General features: G+C 38.2%; 1 protein-coding gene and 1 long non-coding RNA gene across 3 annotated transcripts; one reads left to right on the forward strand and one right to left on the reverse strand.

Moving 5' to 3' along the window:
- The first annotated feature begins 1,495 nt into the window (after nt 1–1,495).
- Nucleotides 1,496–23,622, forward strand: LOC140233170 (uncharacterized). 2 transcript variants are annotated; one of them, XM_072313288.1, is made up of 8 exons: nt 1,496–1,537; nt 12,347–12,572; nt 13,593–13,775; nt 14,917–15,059; nt 15,469–15,556; nt 16,002–16,087; nt 16,660–16,842; nt 17,544–23,622. In XM_072313288.1, exons 2-8 carry the CDS (start codon nt 12,371–12,373, stop codon nt 19,512–19,514), a joined length of 2,856 nt encoding a protein of 951 aa, XP_072169389.1. In that variant the 5' UTR covers nt 1,496–1,537; nt 12,347–12,370; the 3' UTR covers nt 19,515–23,622. The 2 variants fall into 2 exon arrangements, with proteins under 2 accessions (XP_072169389.1, XP_072169390.1); XM_072313289.1 differs by having other exon boundaries at nt 13,596–13,775.
- On the reverse strand, nt 4,024–6,439 carry LOC140232629 (uncharacterized). Its single transcript, XR_011901496.1, has 3 exons — nt 6,359–6,439; nt 6,191–6,220; nt 4,024–4,062 (listed from the first exon to the last, which is right to left on the reverse strand). It is a non-coding gene; the product is annotated as an uncharacterized lncRNA (long non-coding RNA).
- Nucleotides 23,623–25,147: the final 1,525 nt, after the last annotated feature.

A 25,147-nucleotide genomic window follows, 5' to 3' on the forward strand; every position in this document is an offset into this window, starting at 1 on the left:
TAATAAGAAAATGTTTGCTTCTTTTGATCATAACTTCAAAAATGTACCGTTATATGTAGTGACCAATATATCATTTAAAAGGTATTATTTTGTACTTTATGACAGAGACCGTACTTCAAAATCTTCAAAAATGGACTTATCGGTTTTTGCAAACAAACTCTTCATATATATATATTCATGCACACACTTAATGATTATGATACATTAATGGAGATAGATATAGCTACATTGTATGTAACATAAAATATACATATAGTTTGGTGGGCAGTACAGTAACACTTTATCACTAGTTCTACAAGCATGTGTGTGTGTGTGTGTGTGTTTGTATTTGCAATCGGGATATAGAAATACATGTACAAATTATGTGTTGACATACCCCTAAAGGAAAGAAATGCTGAAGCCATCAAAAGAATGCAGCTGTGCATATATCCTATTTGATATGCTCATTATGAACTGTTTTGAAATTTAAAAAAAAAAAGGCGGCAAAGAGAGAAATTGAATGCTGTTGTGCCATCCTGTAGTGGTAATTTGATAGCATTGTGTGATTGTGTAAATGAACACATGATTATACGAACACAAAGGAAACGATTTTAAAAGGCAAGTACAAATCATATGTACACATTTTGATTCCTTCATTATAAAATGCTGAATACAATTCCTGGTACATCCTCCATTTTCTTTTTCTGTTTTCATAATTCATTGAATAAGATCTGCAATAAATTGCAGTTCCTAGGTTTTAAATAAAGCACTGCTTGTAATGCAGCTTCCGATATAATAAAATACTAAGTGGGTGTCTGTACCAAAAAAGATTGTAATCTCTTCGGAGAACATGTGTATTCTTGCATTCAAAACATCGCGCTCAAGCACCAACTGCCCCTGCGCATGCGTCAGGTCCCGTTTTATGCTTGTCATTCACGCATGCGCATTAAAACAGCGCCATCTTGCTCTGAGCTTTCGCCATGTTCAACGCCTAAATATTTCACTTAAATATCGGAAATTTGCATGATTTCATCTCTACTGAGGGCTACATTTGCTATATATGGTTACATTATCGATTAGCTGTTCAAGTTACTTCAAAGGTAAGTCATTTTGCGTCAGTTTGAATAAAGAAGAGGACCTTTAGTCAGCAGTGCGCCCCCAAACGAGTTTCATGCTGTTCTTTACTTTCATGAGGTCTGCTGTGGCCTTTCTTTGATGAAATTTTAAGAAACTAAAATAATACTTAGCACCCACACGTTGCTTGTAAAGGCTGAGAAAAAATAAGTTTGATAATATCAAATACTTCTCCACGGATTTTCAACAGCGATTCATGATTTACGGCCAAATTACGCCTAAAAGTTGCAAAGAGGTAGCGAAGTGCAGTGTCCTGCACGCAGAGAGTTGCAGCTGCTTTATGCAAATTTACGTGGTCAAACGGCGTCGGTCCACCCAGCGCAGTGTGTGTAGCGTATTCCCAAGCATGCAGCCGTCTTTTCGAGGCGTTATTTCCCGCCCGCTATCGCTGAAACTTGACAAGGAAGGCGAGCGCCACTACTCGGTAAAACTCTTTAAGTTGTTAGTAAACATGTATGTGCCTGTATGAAACCTGTGAAGTTGTCTGCTAATATTTGAGGATGCGTAAATTTCTTGTATTTCAGGGATTTTTTGCATGAATAGGTGTATATTACAGGAACAAGTAGCAGCTGCGTCAACAATTTTGAGACCTTGCGATCGCGATTCAGTAGGCAGCTCTTGCCTGTTGGCCAATTCTAGTGTTACAACGCACACACATCGCGTATCCCTTGTTCCGAACTTACTGGGCGCTGCATCAATGCATGCTGCATGCATGTAGCTTTGCTAGCTCCTGCCTGCCAGCCGGAACAGCGATCCGACTGCTCGCCCCTCCGTGCCGTACGTGCATGGAAAAGCTCAGCGGTTGTGATTTGCTAAATTGCCGTATGCTTTTGGCGCGATTGAGGAGCGTGCCTCTGCTCTGATCTGGCTAACTACCATAGACAAGTACCAGTTTAAAAGTATGACCGACGACACGAAAAGCTTTCTCCAACTAAAATTCACGCATGACAGTCATGAAATCAAATATCAGTAGGGGCGCTGGTCCGAGAATGAGGATCGTATTTGTATATGAGGGTCGTCTTCGTATACGGTGACTACGTCGCAAGCTGCCGACTTCTCGGCGAACGGCGTCCCGATAAATGAGGATGCGTCCTTAAAAACCGATATAACCTTAGAAAACTATGATTGTCCCCAAAAGTAAGGACGCAAAAGCGCGACTGTTGATTGCTTCTTGCTTTGACCCTCGTAAATGAGGACGATGTGCAATAAACAGAGATCACTGCTTTCCTCGTTTTCTGTGTGCCCATGCATATGTTTTGTTGTAAGTTGAAGCTGACATACATGTAATACATGTAGGGCTATCTCTATAATACAAACGTACCACACGAAGCGAGGTAAACACAAATGTATACATTTGTGTTTACCTCGCTTCGTGTGATAAAAATATACGTACCGCTTCATGCTGCGCATTGCGACATCAATTTACAAGTCATGCAACTTTTGCGTTTCTAGGAGCAATATGGATCGAGTTTTATTAGCAAAATGCTCTTCAACCTAAATGTGAGTATCGATGTCCTACTATTAATCATTGTGATGTCTGTATAGACCATCGGCATAACATACCTAAGTAGATCTCTAGATGTGCTTGGATTACATGGACGTTTCACTCGGGATTCTGTAAATTGTGAATAATTCTTGCAAGCGGCCTATTGTGGCATGTTGATTTGTATGTGAAAGGCAGATGAGTTTCAAGTCTGTTTACGTCTATCATTCAATTACTACAATTTTTAGTTGAAAACGACACACATTAGTATTTTCCATTCAATAGCGCTGACGAAACCTGTATGTATTAGAAGTCTTGTGTGGGTATGCATGTGTATGCAATGTGGGTGTTTGAGAGTAGTCTGTATACCCAAATGCCAGGAAATTGTTATCATACATCAAGAAAAAAACAAACAAAACAAGCGCCAAGAAATCAGGTACATACTTTTGTACCATTTAATCACAAACACACACACAAATCTTCACATTTTTATTGCCAATGCTATATAAAAAAAAAAAATATATAGGCACAGGTATCACAGCACACGATGCATGCATTTCCTTTCTGTGCTGATAATATTAATGCTAGCTAGTATTATGATACAAGCAGTATGCTTTAAAAAAAGACTAAAAGCCTAATTACATTGTATGCCTAGAATAATGAAACATTCAGCAGTAAGATAACTGGAAAGCAAAAAAAAAAAAAGAAACAAACAAATAGATAATTGACAATTTAAGTATAACAGACATAATAATAAACTCAGTAAATTGTAAAAGATTAGTGAGTGTTGAACGTGAAATTGCACTTAATGATTATTTTAAACAGTTACCAAACAGTTTGGCACAGACAGATCTTGGCCTAGGAGTTACCGAGGAGGGCATAAACAAAAGTATGACTTTATTGTAGGAGCTGATGTCAAGACTTTTTATCTTTTGTCCTCGGGAGAAGATAGTTTGGTGACTTTTTTTTTTTCAGTTACAAACAGAATGGGTAGATGCTAAGCACTTAGCTGTTCATACACAGCAACATATCAGGAAGGAATGTCCCTAACATTATATACAACACCGTTGGTCAAGTACACAATATTGTAACATTATGCCTACAGTCACTTTACGATCTGCATACTTTGATATCACACAAGTTTTCCCCGTTTCGAAATAAAAATGTCATTTTCTTTTTCTACAGATTTAAGTCATGAGAATTAAGGTTACAGCGTCATTTCCATCAAGAACAAGCTGAAGGAAAGTTGAGCAGTAATTCTGGATGTTAATTGCATGACGACAGGTGCAAGCTATGTTTCATGACGCTGTGACACTGGTACTGAGAGCCGCCGGGAAAGCCGACATTCATGAGGAGCAAGCCGAACATGCGAACATGAATTGGGAGTAGCCCAACTTGCATGAACACGTGCCCTTCAACATCAATTTCTAGAACTGCTGTCGTGTTCTGTCCTCCAAGATCATTCACTGAATCAAAGAGAAGAACAAATACTGTAATTAATTTGTACAACAAAAGTAACTCGGCAGTTTTGAGTGTAGTGGCAGAATTGTACATGAAACACGATAGGAGCGTACATTGTAGCTCTTATATTATGTAATTAGTTGTTCATCAGTCAAATTATATATCTATATAACCTCTCTTAAACATAGCTGGTTCTCTTTATATGCATGGTAACCCATTCCATGACATATTTTTGTTCTTTTAAATAAAACTATTTGATGTAAAATATAATACACTGTATGTCCGACATAATCAAGCTACAGTCATTTACGATAAAGATATCTTGCCGAAGTACAGTGCACTGACGTTAGAACAAAGTCTTCGGGATCAGCAGTTTTGTTTCCTTGTATCAAATTTTTTGTGTACAACAACAACAACAACACACACACACACACACACACACACACAAAACCCAACACTCAAGCTCCGTTTATATTACCGGTATGCGATTATCGACTATCCATAATACGCTAAAAAGCAATATTAAATGCAATGTTATCACTCTAATTTCGTTGATAATGTACATTTAATAGAGATAGTTGTTTGTACTTCATGCTTAGTTTGAAATCACATCAAAGTAGTTGAGGATTCGAGTACTATTCCAAAGGTTCATTGTTCCTAATGTCCGTTGTACTATAAAAGGTTCGTCGTTTCGACGGGTCGTCGGTTTTACGGCTCGCTATTCCCAAGGTTCTTAACGGTTGTTCCAAAGGTTCTTTTTTATATGAAAAGGAAATTTAAGGTTTGCTATTTTGAAAGTCCATTTATCCGAAATGAAGTATCATTCGATTTTTCCGGAGGTTCGTTCATCCGTCAATGAAAGGTTCTTTTTATATGAAAAGGATATTTAAGATTTGCTATTCTGAATGTCCATTAATCCGAAACGAAGTATCATTCGATTTTTTCCGGAGGTTCGTTCATCCGTCAATGAAAGGTTCTGTTTATATATGAAAAGGAAATTTAAGGTTTGCTATTCTGAAAGTCCATTAATCCGAAATGAAGTATCATTCGATTTTCCGGAGGTTCGTTCATCCGTTAATGAAAGGTTCTTTTTATATGAAAAGGAAATTGAAGGTTTGCTATTCTGAAAGTCCATTAATCCGAAATGAAGTACATGTATCATTCGTTTTTCCGAAGGTTCGTTCATCCGTCAATGAGAAAATGTTCGTTATTACGTTTCGTTTATCATAAAAATGATGGAAATAAGGTTTATTGTTCATAGAAAAAGACCGTTCATCCTGAAATGAAAACGGTTCATTATCCGAAGACTTGTTGATCTAAAAACGATGATGTATGTTTTTGTTAGCAGTACTATAATCACCTCTTCGTTTTCAGATTAACAAACGATTTTCATTTCCGATTAACGAACCTTGAAACACAAAGATTCCTAACATTTTTGGATTAAGGAACCTTCGTAATAGCGAACCTTATTTCATTTTCGGATTACTGAACGCAAGGAAAAACGAATCTTTGCAGTAACTAATGCCATACAAACAATGTCGCAATGACGGACAGTAGTTTATTTCGGATTTGCAACGAACATCTAGGTACACTGCAAACAGAATTTGTGTGTTTTGGAATTACGAACCTTCGGAAAAACGATCGTTATTGCATTTCGGATTATCTTATAATATGGCCAAATGCAAGTTCCGTGAAACGCAGAGCGATTTCTATTTAAACCCACTAAAATGTGATGCGTTCTTCAACAAAGCAACGCTCGCTAAATTTTTCTTATGCTGAAGTTATACTGTATATCGGAAGCGTCCCGCATTTCGTTATAGGGTCTAATTGAATAAATTTCGTTTTTCTTTTTCAATGTCGCCCGGAAGTTACTTAGTTCAATCAAAAATCATTTAGCTATTAAACGTTTTAGTTTTGAGTGACTCAATGATGTTTATTTTTAAATCTGAATTTTTGCATGTGCTTCGACGTTGTAACAATATGTCGTTCGTGTCGTAGTAACGCAAGTGCACCGTATCAGCTCCTCTTGCCAATGCAACATGCAGAAGCATTGTTGAGCAATAATAATGATTCAGGGAAGAGTGTAGGGCCTATTTCAGAGCTGCCATTATCCTACACATCGTATAATCTTACCTTGCTCAACTTCGATTGTGCTGTTGGGATCTGTGCCATAAGACAAGGAAAGAAAAATACAAAAACTGTCAAGAAATGTTCCGGTTTCACGGAGAGAAATATAAATATGCAATGTGATAAGATTAGTAGCAATATATCAATGTTACTTTTATGTGTAACGTTGCTTACCTGGTTCGTTTTGGCCTTCATTACGCAACTCCTTCATTTCCTCAATGTGAACATCCATCAGTTCTTGGAGGTCATCTTTATGAAATTAACAGATGTAGTTTGGTTAGTACACTTGCATCTACTGTATCTATTCAAACAGAATTTAAGATGTGGCACACGTATAACACTTCTAAAGAAGTACATATAATCTGTTCCTGCTTATGATGCAATAACCAATAAAACAAATGTGATATGATTAATGAAGCATGCGTGTGGGCCATCATGTGAGAAGTTCTGGTACCGGTAACTTTTCTTACCATGATACTGGCCTCTCCCCTCACTTGACTCCACGATGACGGGCGTGCTACCGGACCTACAGGTGAGATCTCACCCTCATATATAGATACAATGATTCACGGGAATAAATCAAACACAGTTTGGTTAAAACTATCAGCACTGCATACTCTATAACTGTAGTGAGACCAGTCTTTAAAATTGCTACAGAACTCACTTACGGGAGCCATTTTCACGTTTATTTTATAAATTATTATTGGGATTTTAAAAATGGGAATATCATTTAACAAGTTAGATGCGATCGAAAGAAGTATCTTTGATAATTTCGTTTCCACCGTTTCAAAATAATTATGTTTTTTTTTTCGTGCTTGTTTTTTGTTTTTTGCATAAAGATTTGTTGTTAGTTTTATTCAACCGGTCCTTGAATATTAAAGCACTTTGTTTTGTTTGTGATCATTTAAATGTCCATGTGCATGCATACATTATACCGTACATGGGAAACTAGCGTCGGCATGAACGCAGCTGCCATGCACGGGCAGTCGACATATTCCACACAACGGTGTTGACAACGGGATTTTAGGTACCGGCATACAGTCGCCAAACCAGGCAATCGGAAATCGGAATATTAATTAACAATAATTAGAATTAATATTTTATCGATCAGAAATATTCATACCGTTCAAATTTGCCATAATTCCACTGCAAAGTGCATTGGTTACTTCGTAGGTGTGTTGCTCCATGATGCGTGTATTGCCAATGACAGCACAGCGACTTTCACATTTCGCGCGATAAATCCACGGGAAGACGGACAACCCACAAAAGTAGACGGTGAACTAGGGGTATTTGTACACGAGGAATCCGTTTATCGCATCTAGAACGTGCGGTTCGGTACCCCTAAGCCCGCAAAGCCCCGAGGAAAAAAATCGTCCTCGAAAAAGCTACCGATCCTGATTTTCGCGGACGCGATTTTTCCGCGTTTACGAAGATACCCTCGTTTGTGCGGACGATCCGCATTCTCGGACCAGCGCCCCTACTGAATATAGCTGGACTATTGATAGTGTGTCAGTGCCGGTCAGTTCAGGTCCGTCAGTTCAGCAGCAATTATCTGTTTCTTACCTAACATTAGTTGAGATTTTCCTACAATGTTGCATGTCGTAACATTACAATGTAGATTAGATAGACCTCTATCTCGAATTATACTGAACCAAAATGCACCACAATTAATACAGCCATTATTACAGGATTTTGCTACTTTTAACTTTGTAATTTAGAGTAATACTAAATAGTAATACAGAGAAGCCTAGTGATTTCCAAATTCCAGGCAGTATACTGTAAAAGTGGACATTTTCGCGGTGTTGAAATTTTCGCGCAACGTCAGAAGGCGCGAAAATAAAAGCATGCGAATATTATTGCTTGCCGTATATGTTCCTGTGCGTGATGTCTTGATTCCGCAGAATTAAAAACACGCGAAACTCTTCTCACCTGGCCAAGCGCGAAAAATTAGTCGCGCGAAAATATCCACTTTTACAGTAGAGTGTCTAACGTTAGTTGTCTACGCAAATCTTAACCTAATTGGTTGTCGGAAAGCTTCTGACTGTAGCGACATTGACTTTCAAGTCATCACTCAAAACTCGCTCTTCTATATGGCGCTCATGATCATGTTCTTTCCTATCCATGTAGATATCTTGGATTCCATGGAACCAAATTGCACCAAAATCACAGGATATAGGTCTACAACTTCATTCAACATGTTCATAGAGCTATTTCCTATAATATTACATAAATTTGAACTAAATTGGTTGTCAGAAAGCATCAGTATCGATCGGATGTTGACTTTCAAGTTGCTCAAAACAAACTTGCTCTTCTATCCGGCACTGATGTACTTTCATATCTAGGTAGAATCTACATATCTTCATAATATTAAAAAGTTCCATTGAACCAAAATTGCACCAGCATTACAGGATAGATCTACTTTTAAAAAAAAAAAACAACTTTTAATATTTCCAATATGAAATGTCCATAATTTAAAAAGGACAATTTGTGATTATTAAACACCTTTGTACAGCCTCGCATGTCTTTCTGTGAATCTGTTGTGAAATATATTTACATTAATTACCAGGCTGCCCAGGTCATCAACTTACTTCTGGTTTTGGAGAGCAGTGCATACCATGTAATCTGAGCTGAAAACTCCCAAATTGCAATTTATATACATGTAGGCCTAGGCCTACATGATAAATGTGGCTTTCCAAGAAATGTGTTTCAAAATGTGGCATGGTTCTAGAAATTCTACTCCAATTTTTTGACTTGGGGGAACAAAACAGTACTTCAGTGGAATACCCATAGACTCTACAGTGTAGCTACATACAAATTGTAGATCTCATAGTAAAATGCAATGCATGACCTCATGCAGCTTATTGTGATTGTAGAAGTCTGGTGTATCAGCTGCTACTGACAATCATATTCATAATAAACAATGTGTGTCTTTGTAGAGCATTTTTTAGCGTAGAATGCATCTGTAGTGTAGTGTAGAATGCACCTGGTGCATCCTACAACGTGTATCACTTGGAACATGATAGTACAAATAGAGCGTGCAGTGGAATGTCACAAGTGAACTTGAATTTTCTGTATAACATGTACTAATTACATACGTACGCAGATCGTTGGATTATGTGTACACTTGAAGAATGAAACCAAAAATGTCAAGTACTGCGAACTGCCATGCCAAATTGTTGCTAGTTACATTTATACCCCATCCTGGCTCTTGATAGTATTCTCTGATATACAATTATATTTTTCAAAAGTAGAGCTGTAATAGTGTTATTGTTTATATTATACAAAGTATGAACTTAGGGCTCAAGAGGAACCTATTCCCCTTTTCCAATGTCTTTCTGTGACATCTAGCCAGTTGCAATTGGTCAGTATGAAGTGGGTAAATGTCAAACTAGTTTGTCAACTCAATTTTATGAACGGTTGACATGTTTTCATGTGCTGGGAAAACCCTGAACAAATTGTCTAAAGCTGTTAATCAATATTAATTCTCAGGTACAGTCTGTGTGTAAAAAAAAAATATATATATATATTTATATATGCATTTCCACATGTGCAGTAATAAAAAAATGAAATTGCAACTATAATTCGCATGATAAAATAAGTGAATGTTGCTTATAAATATTTTAGATCAAGCATACCCCTTTTTACATGTGGTTGTTCAAGTTTGATTGATCCAGTGATTGCTGTAAAAACAATAATGTTCACATGCATTTTAATGTTGCCAATTTTGCGATGGCCAAGATTCCCCAATTAAAATGCACACAACAGTTCTTGTCTACACTAAATGCACTGAATGCCATGCCAGTGGAAATTCACAAAACTTTCATGTCGTGAACTTTTCTTGCTTTACAGTACAGCATAGTAGCTGGTAGTACAGTAGGGCAAACTGTAAGATGGAGGTGTAATTCAATCCCAAAACATCAAATGATAAGTTAGTGTAGAGACTATAACACACTCATTCCTGTCCTGTATTGAGATGCAATTTCTGCCAAAGACATTGTACTGGGAAACCTATTACAGGGAATAATTTTTCTTGTCGAAATTGAATAGCAATTTTTGTCGATGGACATACATTTTCAACAAAATGGTATACAAGTCTATGTAATGAAACTGCTATGCAAATTACTTTTTGTATACGTCAGTCATACCAAAATGCATAGCAAATTGCTATGCGATACCAGGAAAATTATTCCCTCTATTACATGTAGACCTGTAATCACTGGCAAAGCTGTACTCACATAGCAGTCATTCATATAGTGACAAAGTGACAAAACAAGCTTTGCTTGTTCTCACTTTGTTCCTAGCCAAGGCCTTCCTTTGTGCATGTGTGTGTGTGTGTATGTGTGTTTGTGGGTGTGTGTGTGTGTGTGTATGTGATACAGTTAGTGTACACTGCCTATACTAGTTTGCATCCGTGGGTAGGAAGTGGGGGGGGGGGGGTGTAAGTTCTCCCTTTACCTTGGACTGTAAAACAAACCAACCACCACCATCCCTCCCCCCCCCCCCCCCAAAAAAAAAAAAAAAAAAAGCAAAGCAAAGCAAAACAAAACACAGCCAAAAAAAAAAAAAATAATAATCTTACTGTGATAGAAATGTGAACATAGGAGCACAGTACATACACTTGTATCCATGTTATGACTTTGTGTAATTTTAGCAAAAGTGAACAAATTAGTGATTCTCTGACACTTGACAATGAATATATTCAAGAGCAAGCTCGAGTTCTGCAGGAAATGTCACTAGTGTTTGCAGTTCAGATATTTCACATCACCTGTGTGAACATGTACAAATACCTGTAGTTCAGCAGGATTCAAGAAAATATTCAACTAACACACAAAGGTATCACATGTTGAAGTGCTTGAATTGTGAATATCTTTACAATGGCTCAAAACAAACAAACAAACAAAACTTTTCCCATATTGAAAACAGTTTTAAAGGTACTGTTTACCATTGGGAATGGTGATTTCAAAAATGTTATGAGTTATCACATTATCACATTTGATACATATGTGTACGTCAGTTGTATCAAAACATCCTACGGTATGAAAATTTTGCATTAAAGCCTAAAATATAAGGAGATATCACTATCTTTCTCACTAAACTATAACTGCAGACGGTTTAGTCTAGACACAGTTTTATTATAATTATTCACATTTTTTACATTTTACAATACTTAACAAAACATTGAAATACTGATTAACTTTTTTACACTGGTTGTTTTTATTCCTCACATTTAGAACTGTTTTGAAGCACTAAGGCTGGGTTTTTGTTTCATCTGCAAATGGTAAATAATACCTTTAACCCGTTGAGGATGGACTAATTTTGCTACAACAGGCATTTCCCATAGACACCTGCCCGAGCATACTCGGAACGCGTCCTCAACAGGTTAAAGTCTCTAAACGTGCGTCCATAGTAGTGGACATGTAATTGTATGGTATTTTTCAATTTTTATAGCAAGAAAGCAGCTTTGCAAGAATCTCCATTGAATGCTTTCAGTGATCTGTAGCTGAGGGAGTCCTTTCCTGTTCATTATACATGGGAATGATGACTGGTTTTCATGTCTGTGACATAGATGGTCATTTTGACCAAGGGATTCCAACTTTGTGTGGGACACCCATAAATCAGATGAAGTTACAAAGTTATGCTGAAAACTGCCACATTCACGTTTATAAGCATTACAAGCAGCAAATATCATTAAAGGTTCTGCTTACCATTGGGAGCAGTGATTTGAAAAATGTTTGAGATATCACATTTGATGCATATGTGTAGGTCAGTTGTATCACAAAACATCGTACCGTATAGAAATTTAATAATAAAGCCTAAAATATAAGGAGATATTACTATTTTTCCGACTAAACCATAACTGTAGACGCTTTAGTCAGAAACATTTTTATTGTATCCATTGATCACATTTTGTATAACAATACTTACCATTGATTATACTGATTCAAATTTGTACAGTGGTTGTGTCTATCCCTAACTCACATTTTAGTACTATTTTGAAACACTAAACCTGTGTATTTTTTTTTCATCTGCAAATGGTAAATTATGCCTTTAAGCTAAAACTGCCACCTACATGTTTATAAGCATTACATGCAGCAAATCTCATTAGCTGATATGAAAAAGAACACCCAACTATCTTGATTTTTTTTTCCCTCCTCTTTTTAGTGGTGATAGCTCTGACCTGCAATCATGGATAGTACAGAAGACGCACAGCAGGAGACCCCAGCGGAAGCAGGTGAAACCCAGGAAAGCCAGGGGGAGAGTGGGGCTGCAGAGGGCACTGATGCAGCATCCATGAATGTCCTGGAGACCTACCTACAGAACTTCAATGAGGAGCTGTCGTCAGGGCCAGCAACTGCCTCGGCATCCAACAGTGAGCAGCCGGTTGCAGGTGGGTAGCATCCCCAGCAATCAGGTCCATCCTTCAACCTCCACCCTTCACCCTTCTCTCTTCACCCTTCACCCTTCACCCTTCACCCTTCACCCAAAACGAAATAGAAATGTACAAAAAATCTAGTTCAGGTAGCACCCGACACTAGTACAAAATTATGCAAGTTTGAGTAATGCATGATGTAAGAGTGTTCTGCAGGTCAGTGCTCCAAGGAAATGCAGCAGTGCTTGTTAAGACAATGCAAACAACAAGTCATTAAGTATTTTTCTGTCAAAAGGGGAATGCGAGGCCTTGTTTTGTTTGGTCTTCAAAAAAAAAAAAAAAGAAATAAGCAGTCCATTTCCTTTTTGCCATTATTGCATCTACAGAACTTTTTAAAGGGGGATGTTTGCTACAATGACACGTGTGAAAATTTCTCATCTTCTGTGTTTTTGCATGTGTACATGGAAACATTGGCTGCCATTTTATTTGTCTGGTTGATTCACTGGTTTGTATTTTGCTAACACTTCAGGGTGGAACAATGAAAAACAAAGTCAAAGGTCAGATTGACATTGGTCAGAAACTGTGGATTTTCACAGAAATTGAACAAACATCGATATGTGATGATGCTTTGTCATCCTACAAACTAATAATGGGTCGAAGATTATAGAAATGACCCCCACTGATTCACAAATTTGCTTGATACTTACCCCTTGTCCTACAGGGAAATCATTGTTGTAATGTTGGCCAGCTTATTAGCATTTTGATTGCTATGTTGAGTTGCTCTGTCATAATGATAATGTTCAGTTTGAGAAATGCATAACACTGTGAGGTATTAATACCAATAGCATTGGGTCGCATCATGCAAACATTTTATTGTATTCCATACAGGTTTTATTTCACTAACATAATTTGATATAACATTAATTAAAAAAAAAGATGAGTTTGTTACGGCAACACAGATGTCTAATGTTTAGGAGAACATTGTTCCACAATGAGTTCCATATGAAGCTAAAATTCAAACTCGACCTCTTCCCCAAGCAGAAACAACAGGAGCAAGCGGTGAGGAAGAGGAGGATGGTGGAGGTGTAGCAGAGGAGGCAGAGGAGGTCAAAGGTGAGGTGAAGGAAGCTGAACAAGGGGAAGAGGGGGATCCTGAAAGTGGAGATATCAAAAGGGAGCAACCTGCTGAAGAGGAGCAGGGAGAAAATACAGAAGAAAATGGTAAGTTATTGTGATGATGATGATGATGATGATGATAATGATGATGATGATGATGATGATATTAATAAATGTTGTTACTGCTGTAGTTGTTATGATTGTCGTTGACATCATTATTATGACCTCCTCCAAGGAAGTTATGTTTTTACTTACATTGGTTTGTTTGTTTTGTGTCTGTCTGTTTGCAAAATGACTCAAAAAATTGTGAATAGATTTGGATGACACTTACAGGAAAAATTTATAATGACACCAGAAACAGATGATTTAAGTTTGGTAGGGATCTGGATATCATCTGGATCCAGGAATTTTAAAAAATTCTTTTGAAGGATTATCATTAGCAAATGGGCCAACAAACGAGGGAGTGCATGTTTGAGGTGTGCATACTTCTTTGGGAAATAGGATGATTACTGTAAAAGTGGATATTTTCGCGCGACTAATTTTTCGCGCTTGGCCGGGTCAGAAGAGTTTCGCGTGTTTTTAATTCCGCGGAATCTAGACATCACGCACAGGAACATATGGCAAGCAAAAATATTCGCGGGATTTTATTTTCGCGCTAGTTTCTGGTTGCGCGAAATGCGCGAAAATTTCAACACCGCGAAAATTTCCACTTTTACAGTATCTGCATGCTGTGAATTGGTGGAAATGAGCTGCTTGGTGGGGAGATGTGCACTTTCCAAGTGCTTTTCTAGTTTTTACTCAGTTATTTTCTAGTTATTATTGTTATCATCATGTATATTATTTTAGCATTATAATTATTAATTAATTGTTATATTATTATTATTATTGTTGTTGTTGTTGTTGTTGTTGTTGTTGTTGTTGTTGTTTTATTATTATTAATTTTAGGACTCTTCAGATATGTAGTTATTCAATTTATTGTCTGTATGACAACTGGCTACAGAATAGTTATCCACCTTTAGCGTGATCTGAAAGTTTTCATCAGTAAGCCAGTATGGTAAAACCGAAATCGATCACAAAAAGACAGGTAAATGAAAAGGCAGCAATTTCCTGGTGAATCATGGACATTTGTAAGAGTCACAGAATGAGAAAGGTTTTTTTTTATTTTAAATTATTTAATGGACGAGTTAAAAGCCTCAACAATGGCATTAACATATCTCTTCATGACTGTACTCTTCTGATAACTAAGCGGATAAAGGAGACATTGGAGTTGGTGACGCACAAGCAGTCCACGTCCCTGATCAAGCCACTATTGACATCACACACACCCTACAACTCTTGGCCAATGCTTCGGCCAACATCACTCCCAACAATGCACAGGAGCAGCAAGAGGTAAGTGTGTAAATGCTTTTGGCAGGGTCTTACAACAAGCAGGGATCTTTGTCGGTCCTTCTGCACTGTCAAAATTATTGTATTACACTCATTTGTAAAAAGATGCAGCAAGATTGACAGTTTTGTTTTTGTTTTGTTTTTCTGCGACACTATAATTCTTAAGCAGATGTTTCCGTGCTTGGATTTACTGGGTCGGATGCATTCTTAGGAACGCTCCAAATTTATTTGTGTGTGTCTGGGAGCTCATTTCAGCATCTCATGTTAGTATGATGTACTTGACAACAAAATAAAGTATTTTTACCTCATTGTGTGTAGAACCTACAATATGATTGAACTGTAACTAGATACTGAAAACTACAACAGGATTGGATCTTGTACTTTTGATGTATTTATTTTGTGTTTTCTGTAGGGAGATGTTTCAGGAGAACACCCATTCATTCAGCAGCTGGATGGCACAACACTAATAGACCAAGATGGCGCCAAGGTTGATCCAAGTCGTAAGTCACTTTATCTATTTAAATCATGATTATGTGCTTCTTGCTGGAATCTTGTTAAAGTCATTGCAATCCTTTGACCAAATATAGGACAAATTCAATTACTACCCTAGCAGGGTTATGAGACCATATAGAGGACAAATTCATATACTACCCTTGCAGCTAAAACAGCAACCAACTTATTCCACCAGTAGTTCATTCATTCATCAGTTATGACTGTTGTCACATCTGACAGCTTTTCTGTAATGATTTTCTGGTCCTATTTTGATGGTAATTAATGACGTGTTAGAGGGGAAAAAGGCTTGATTTGCCTCTTTAGTGTTAGTACTGTTCCATCTGTTCTTAAAGACTAGATGCTTCCCTTTCTAGTGACTGATAACTTATATCAGAGGAGAGCTTGCAAAGTTACGATCATTTCTCTATGTATTACTTGATTTTTGTGCCGAAGGTATTGCTGGGATCCAGACAGTTGACGGAGAACAAGTGGTGATGGTGCACAATGTCGAGGATGGCTCGTCAATTGGCCAGCAACAGGTGATGAGGCTTTTATTTGGTGTTTTCAGTAAGATTGATGGTGGATGAAATCTGTTGATTAGTTGTCTCGTATGACTATCCCTCTATTGTTATTGGTGGCAAAGGGCTGTCGTCAGGTGATTGTAAATATGAGACATTTACATGAGATGCAAAATTCATTGCATTAAATTGGAGGTGTCTTTTTTAATTTGCAGAGGAAAGTATGTGAATATGAGGCCTGTCGGCTGTTCTGTATCATTAAGTGAGACAAATTAGGGGTTAAGATATAAGCTGTGTGCTGAGCTGTGCCAAATAAGTAGATATCACATGAGAGAAAAATGGGTTGCTTGAAGCACAGTGTAGGCATCACATCAACTGCTTTTGTTCTTTTTGAATAAGCACTCCCCTCCGTGCCAGAACATTTCCTCCTTGACATGCAATTGGATAATTGAACACATCAAATCATCTCTGTCTTGTGTTTTGTGATAGGAACTTGCTGTTTTTGAGAAATATTATACTAGGGAAATTATATGGAATATACAGCTACCCGGCCTTCCTGACTTTCACTGCTTCTGACATTTCCCCCTTGGTAGGTTTTGATGGTGGCCATGCAGGACAATGGTCAACTCCCCATGGAGCAAGGGGTCACTCAGATCGCCTTCTCTGGTGCACCGGTCAGCATGGTGGGTGATAACATTGTGTACCAGTCCACGTCGGGCAACACCCAGTTTGTTCCAGTGTCACACAATGGAACCACACAGCTGGCAATGGCACAGGTGAGAAAAGACAAGCTTATATACAGGAAAAGGGAAATACCATATTGCACGGCTTGGGTCGACGTGTATTCCTACGAACAAACCAGCCTAGAATTTTGATTTTACAAATGAGGTAACACTAGTAATTCCTTGTCTGTCTGAATTTCATACAGACTATCATTATCCATGCTGTTGCTGGTCAGTGTATTTTGATGAATTTCAGTCCTCTAAAAGTTCAGTCACACATGCAGTAAAAGAACAATTGGTGGTTATTGAATTTGTCAATAGCTAATCAGTGGTCAACACTTGTATATTTGGTGTGTGTAGTTACTCTTATTTGGGTATCTTGGTTTAATGTCGATCAAATACACACACAAAAAAAAATAAATAAATAAAATGGTCACAATGCAGATCAACAAGTTTTTGTTTTTTTTTTTTTCCCCCACAGAGTGTGGTAGTATATCAAGAATACTACTCAAAACTATTTTGACTGATTTAGAAATATTTCAAAACTGCCTGTAAACAATACATGTCAAAGCAGAGACAATAACTCTGATGCTAATAAAATGTTAGAGACTCCCAAGATACCATGCATGTAATTTTTGTCTTCACAGTGCAAATCTTGACAGCTACAATATGCAGATAATATAACTTTCAGGAGAGTGCCGATATTGCTTTTTCTCCATCATAATCATTTTAATTTGATGTTGCTTGCATTACAGCCTGGCGCTGAACCTGGGACAGAGGTGTACACAATCTTGCAGACAGTGGAAGGGACAGATGGAACTCCAACCGTGACAGCATCGGATGGGGGTGGGGATGAACAGCCTGTAATTGTGACTTCAGCCAGTGACCAGCCATCCTTCACAGAGCTGAATCCTGTAGAGCATACGGAGCAGCAGGAGACCCCACAAGGAGACGGGGAGCTGCAGGTGGCGTCCGTAGACAACGAAGAGGTGACCATCATCGTGGAGAAGCCGGCCAAGAGGAGAAGGGGCCGTCCGCGCAAGAACCCAGAGCGCAAGGCCAACTCGCAGACGCAGATTGTCATCGTCAGGGAAGTAGTGGACGGAGAGGACGGGCAAGATCCATCCGTCTATGATTTTTATGCAGGAGAGGACGATACGGCTCCAGTGGCAGTCGGAAATGATGGGAAAACTCTGGAAGTGGTAGGGGCTAAGAAGAAGACGAGATATGTGGTGCCCAAGTTTGATGATGGAAGGCTGCTGGATCAGGTCCTCAACAGAGCCAAGAAGGGTGGCACAGGGAGGAGACCAAAGGTGCACGAGTGTAATCTCTGCGGGAGAATATTCCGTACCTCAACCTTGCTGCGGAATCACCACAACACGCACACAGGCACAAAGCCTTACAAGTGTGAGATATGCCCGAAGGCCTTTGGAACATCAGGGGAGCTCGGTCGCCACATGAAATACATGCACACCCACGAGAAACCCCACAAATGTCCCCTTTGCGACTATCTCAGTGTGGAGGCGTCCAAGATCAAGCGCCACATGCGCTCACACACAGGAGAGAAGCCCTACAAGTGCACACTGTGCGAGTATGCCAGTACTGACAACTACAAGTTGAAGCGCCACATGCGTGTCCACACTGGGGAGAGGCCCTTCCAATGTAGCCAGTGTGACCAGGCCTTCTCTCAGAAGAGCAGCCTCAAGGAACACGAGTGGAAACACGTGGGTAACCGTCCCAGTCACAAGTGTGAGCACTGTGACACCACATTTGGACGCTTTGCTGACATGAAGACCCACATACGCAAAATGCACACAGCTGGCGAGCCAATGATCTGTAAGATATGTGAGAATGCATTCTCAGACAGGTACACATACATGCAGCATGTTCGCAGCCACAGAGGGGAGAAGATCTACAAATGTGGAGAGTGCGGGTACTCGGCTCCTCAGAAGCGTCACCTTGTCATTCACATGAGGGTCCATACTGGGGAGAGGCCGTACCAATGTGAAGAATGTCACGAGACCTTCAAGCACAAGCAGACCCTGATCAACCACCAACGCAGCAAACACAACATAGTTCAGGAAGCGGACGGCTCTAAGAAGCGAAAGGCACCAGATGAGATCGCCAGCCCCAGCAAACGAATCACAAGACGCCAGCGCATGCAGATGCAAGAGCAGGCTGCTGCAGAAGACGTGGCCGAAACGCAAACTCTAACGACAGCTGACGGCAACACCATCCAGGTGGCCATGCAGCAAGGTGCAGAAGGCACCGTTCAGCTGGTGCAGACCACAGACGGTACAGTACCCGTCATTCTCACCGTCGGCGGGAATGGCCAGAATGTGGACGAGGCCTTACAAATGATGAACGGCAGCATCGCAGCCGTCCAGGGAAACCAGGAGCCAGGTCAGTTGATCATGCCGGTGGAGCAAGGAGAAGGGGACAACATGCACATAGAGGGCCAGGCGGCTACCAACCAGCTGCAGGTTTCCGAGGCATCGGGTGATGCTGCTCAACCTCCGGAGCTGCTAGCTGAGCAGGCTGGTGAGCAGCAGGAAGCTCCTGCACAACCAGAGGGCCAGGCCCTGACTGAGCAGCAGGCTGCCTCCCTCCAGCAGCAGATGGTGAGCCAGGGCATCATCTCGGAGGGATCCGTCATTGCAGCCATGGAGGAAGATGATGACGGCACGGGAGACGGCACCATCTATCTCTTTGTAGAGGAGCAATAGCGACCGCCTTTACCATTTGCTCCTTCACACATTCACTGAAGTTTGGGTTTCAAGAAACTTTTGACAATGAGCAACTAGACGGTCAGTTTTTAACTTTAGATGGGTTTTAAATGTTATACGTACTTCATCTGTGTCATACTTTCTCAACATCGACTTTATATTTGTATCAGTGATATAGATGTGTTCATTTCGACTTGCTGGGTTCTAGTTACTGTCTCCAACTCTTTAACTGATTAAGATGATTATGATATCTTTGATTGCTTTTACTATTTTTGTTCTTCAGAATTTCCAATTTTAAATGATGATATAAAAAAAAAAAGCAAGCAAGCAGAAGATTCCAACAATTGCACTGAATCCAAGAGCAAAATTTCCTCATTTCAGCCATCTTCATCCAAAATTTGTAATTTTTTGTATCATTTCATTATGCTTATTAAAGCAGTAGAATATTTTGGAATTGAAATGGGATGAATTCACAAATGAATTTTCAATTGGGGGTGAAAACAATTTTAGGAGCCAGTTAAATTAGAGGCATCTAGTTAAAGGGATGGTTTTTGGTTGAGATGGGATTTACATTTCAAGTTTTTATGAGGTAATGACAAGCCACATATGAAATATTAAAGAGCATACAATTTTAAGAGGAATTCAAAGTTTATTTGATGAAAATCGGTTTTGAAATGGCTTAGATAAAAAAAAAAGTACATTATAGCGGTCCTAATAAAAGTAGGGTGCCACCTTTTATTAGGACCTCTTTATTTGTTGATATCTCGGCCATTTCAAAATTTCACCAAATAAACTTTCAATTCCTCTGAGAATTGTATGCTCTTTAATGTTTCATAAGAGTTTTCTCAGTATCTTGCAAGATGTTAAAATCTGAATCCCCATCTCAACTAGAACTATACCATTTTTTAAGCCATGTGTTTATATATATATTTTTTTTTTCACCATTGAATTATTCTAACATGTGATGGGATGTGAGACAGCCGTATGAAGTAGATATGCAAGTGCCAGGAGGTAATGATGTGTAAACACATTTGAGCAACTTTGATTTGTTGCTTTTAAGACTGTATTAAGCTTCTATGTGGTCCTGCACCATGGTGAAATTTGGACATGTATGATGGTCTAATCTAGGCTCCTGTTTTAGATGATGTTACCCTCAGTGATATGTCTTTTTCAGAGTCAAAGATAATATTTCGCTTGCTGACATTCTGCTGGCCACGCCTTTTGAGTGGTTTTTCTTTTTTTGGTGTTCAAGTCCATCACGGTGTACTCTTAAACCTTGAAAGTTTAACGACCCGGAGGATACATTTCCATTGACAACCATATGAAATTGATAATACAAGTGCCAGAAGGTGATGGTGTGTTTACATATTTGAACCACTTTGATTGTCACCATGAAGACTACACTTCAATTTCTATGAAAGACATTCATGCTCCCTTTTTTTAGAGCTTGAGCATATCATCTTCTGCTTGTAACATCAACATAACGAGAGCCCAGTTAAAGTATCAGTTACTGCTGGAGAGGAGAGCATTTAGGACAACAGTTGTGCATTTGATACTGCCTCCTTCGTTTAAAACAAAAAACCTCCCCTCAACTGCTTTCTTTTACTTTGCTGCCAATTTTAAGACATGACCATAAGTTTGTGATTAATGCTGTGCTTACTCAAGCTTCAATCCCAAATTTACCACACCAAGCCTTGTAATCCTGCAACCTATTTTAGTCCCTCGATAAATGTGCCAATATTCCTGCAAACTACTTTTCTGGCTATGTGATCTATAGGTCCATTTCTTCTTGTGTATATGTCCTTTCCTCTTTTCTTCATATTTCTTTTTTAATATTTGTAAAGGATTGTACGTCACATTACATTTTTGAGCAAGATCAGTGTGGAAATGAGAGGGATGAGAAGCATATTAAGCCAGTTAGAAATTTGATGAAATTAAGATAAAAATTCATGAAATTAATCAGTTACTACCACAGTGTGTAATACCAAGATGCATGTATACAAGGAACTTGAGCAATCTAGAGAAAGTTATTTCTTTGGTTCAGTTAAAAAGTAATTATTGTTGTTTGTGTATGACTTTTAATTTTTCTGAATGCATGTTCACAGAACTTATGATCAGCAAGCAATGGTCAATTTATGACCTGAGTAGATGCAGGTATGCAAACATACATGTAATGTTCAGCTGTCTTCACATTGGTAACAAATTGTCTCATTTTTTAAGTCTGAGTTTACTTGCCTGTGATACGATGTTGAAAAATTCTCTATTCGTTTGGCTTCCATGGCAGTGAAATAAGTTAATGTACTTTTCTGTAGTTGTTTTTGGTATGTATTAGTTTATGTCCCAACATGAGTTAGTGTGGTGTTTGGGTGGTTTTGTAGCCATCTGTTTTTTCACTCTTGTATATATTGTCTTATCCACACACTACCTTTCCCATGATTGTGTTGTATTGTAACGCTTTGTGTTGGTATTCAGTTGATACCACGAGCACAGATTTACCACATTTCGGATGTGAAATAACACAGTCATGAAGTATGTCTCTCCTCTATGTACAGTTCAGATTTGGTCCTTGGTGTATATATTTCCTTGTCTTTGATCAGAAATACTTGTATATTATAGCAGTAAAGTTCATGACACAGCTGATCAGTGTAAGTAAAGTTGTAAACTCTAAACCCAGCGTTGCCTTCATAAAGCAAGTTTAAAGTCTGCCATCTTGGATATTGTTAATTAAGTGACTCGCTTGGTCTTGATGAGGACACCAGGCTATGCTGTCCGCGGATTCAGGTGTCAAACTCTGGCTTTTCTAGTGTGTGCATCTTTGTACTCGTGAGTTGATTCAGTGATGCATGCTATGAGCTGAATTTTATTCATATTCATGCCATATATTTTGTAAGAATGGGCAGTTATACATTGGCTTGATATACATGTATCTGATATGACCGTACTCTTACATGGAATTACATATTAAACATCATGGCACCTAGCACACTTGTTCAAAGTTGCAATTATGCAGACTTTATGGTATTATTGTGTCAGTGTGGAGAAGTTCACATTTATAAACTATTGCATACATCTTTTTTTTTCCACAAATTAGCATAAGGAAAAGGGGAAAGAAGTTATCACATGTTGAGAATATTTCAGGTCGCAACATATTTTTTTTTTAAATCTGATATTTCAGAAAGCTTAAAAAAGAAGAAGAGATTTTGCAGTATAAAATTCCCTAACATATTCATGCCAGCTCAAGATAAAATCAGTAAAACCCTCTTTATTGTTCCCACGGGAAAGCAGTTTTAGTATTATCTCAATGACATACCGTATGTGAAGAAAAGGAAGAAGGGAAAGACAGTATATCCATGAGTAGATATTTTCTTACATTTCATTTTTATTGTCATACTGACCATTTCTCAATGTTTGCTTGGTTTGTAGTGTCTCCATTTCTGTGAAGCTGTCAGATTCCCTGTCTAATATTATGTCATGTTCACAGGCACAGAGGGAATGTTTTTGTTAAGGTGCACGTTAAGTTGTTCCGCTCAAAGACGATCCTGTATAACTATGGTTCATACACTTCAGTATCCACTTGCACTGAATTCATTTAATTGCAATATTCTGGTACTTCATCTCATCGCGTACATTAATAGTAAGTTGAAATTTTCCTGAATCGCATTAGCGTACCACTATGTTTTAGCTCACACTCTGTTCCTCATACATAGCACAGTATACATAATGTATTTCTATAGAGCCAAAGCCTATATGCAGCAGTATGTGAAGATATACATTTGTAAAATAAGGAAAGTTGTGTATATTTTTGAATAACCAGTTTCAATTGGTAGCTAATTCCAGGTGTAATTTGTACTTTCCAGTCCATTCCTCTTCACTGGGTTATCACCCAAAGACAAGCTTGTATATTTCCCTTCAAAATCTCACGAATTTGCATAGCCGCCTCTTATATACCTATGTCGGAACGTACAGCATGATTTCTAACAGTATTTTAGTTGTGTGAGTACAGAGATGATTGTATTTTGCAACTTTGCAACCATGAATTGGCATCATTTAAAAATACTTGCTGTGAAGAGATCTTTCCTAATTGCATTAAATATTTTGACTCCATGTACATTTTCGCCAATCTGTATGTTATTCTTATGTGTAATGGGTGTTCCAGATATGTATGTGTGTGTGTGTGTGCGTGTGTGTACATGCGTGCATGTGTGGGTGCTTTCCCCATTGTATGAAAGAGCCACATGGGCTTGTTCAGGCAAAATCTTATGATCATGAGTTAGGTAAATACTTGACATATTTATCATTTTTTTTTTTCTGTATGTATGCATGTACATTTTGTACATGTTAAATTTACAAATGTTATTTTGTGACATACAGTACAGCGGACTCCCTTTATAACAAAGTCCTCGGTACCAGCAGTTTTCTTTCGTTATATCAAAATTTTGCTGCAACTGAATAGATAAACAATAAAAATACATAGAATTGATAATCTTGTGACCTAAATTTTTACTTTGTTGTAACTGGAATTTCATTATAACCGTGTTCCATATAATGGGAGTGCACTGTACAATGTATTTGGAAATGTGATAAAAAAAAAAGCTTGAAAATAAACTTGTCAGATTGCATTTACACAAAAGTTTTTGGAAGTTGAAAGATTACATCCTTGAGAATATTTTGACTGAATTGTATGATACAACAGATGATGTTTGTTTCATAAGATCTGAAATGATATGCTGTAAAAGCTGCTATTTTCATGTACAAATAATTTTGCAAATGAGGCGGTCACAGACGTCGTTTTTTTTTTTTTTTTTTTTTTTTAAGCGATTTGACACCGAGGCCCTCATAAATGTGCGAATGCCTATCCATTCACTCCAACACTTTATGTGATCAAGATCAGGTGGCAATATTTTCATGTGTTGTTAAATTCGCCCAACAGTGATTAACGAACTTCACAAAAACTAAACCCTCGCGAAGATGACAGCTTTTACAGTACAGAATGTAGTGGGGAGTTCAGTCCTTTGCCTTCATCTCAGGACTTCAAGGATAATTGCTGACAAGCAACCTGTAAAAGTTAGTCTCAAAAGAAGAGTAACATTTTATAAGCACAGAAGTGTAAATGTGATTAAAGTCAGGGATAAACATTATGGAAGTTTAAATTGTGTGAAGTTTCACTGACACAAATGTGTATTCACAAAAAAAAACAAAAAAACTTGTGAACATAAAATATGCAAATGAGTGAGTTGATGTCATCTCGCAACTTGCCACATAGTTAGAATACAAATCTTGACATTACCCATTTGTTGTTGATCATAACACAATCCTGCCTCACTCTCAAATCCTAATATATCTTACTGATCATTACTGTGAAGTTATTCAGAGAGGAATAGCATATCATGCTTAGTACTTTTACAGCTGAAAAAAAAAAAATCATTAGTTCAAGATCAAAAGAAAACTGTAAGGTGATGAAATCATCAGTTCACTCGTTTGCATATTCATATCAAATGTTTGAGAACTGTTTTGCAAAAATTAGCAAACCTTTACCATTACATTACAATTTTCATTGCCATGCTTTTAAATTGTTATCTTTTATTTAAATCAAGTTATTTCTGGTCAAGAATCCTCCTTTAAAGAAGTTGAAA

Source organism: Diadema setosum, chromosome 9, assembly GCF_964275005.1.
Source record: "Diadema setosum chromosome 9, eeDiaSeto1, whole genome shotgun sequence".
Taxonomy (NCBI): Eukaryota; Metazoa; Echinodermata; class Echinoidea; order Diadematoida; family Diadematidae; genus Diadema; species Diadema setosum.

Coding starts and splice junctions, on each gene's coding strand:
- LOC140233170 (XM_072313288.1), top strand. CDS start 12,371: ATGGATAGTACAGAAGACGCACAGCAGGAGACCCCAGCGGAAGCAGGT. Junction 12,573..13,592: donor CAGTGAGCAGCCGGTTGCAG/GTGGGTAGCATC, acceptor CTCTTCCCCAAG/CAGAAACAACAGGAGCAAGC. Junction 15,060..15,468: donor ATGCACAGGAGCAGCAAGAG/GTAAGTGTGTAA, acceptor TGTTTTCTGTAG/GGAGATGTTTCAGGAGAACA.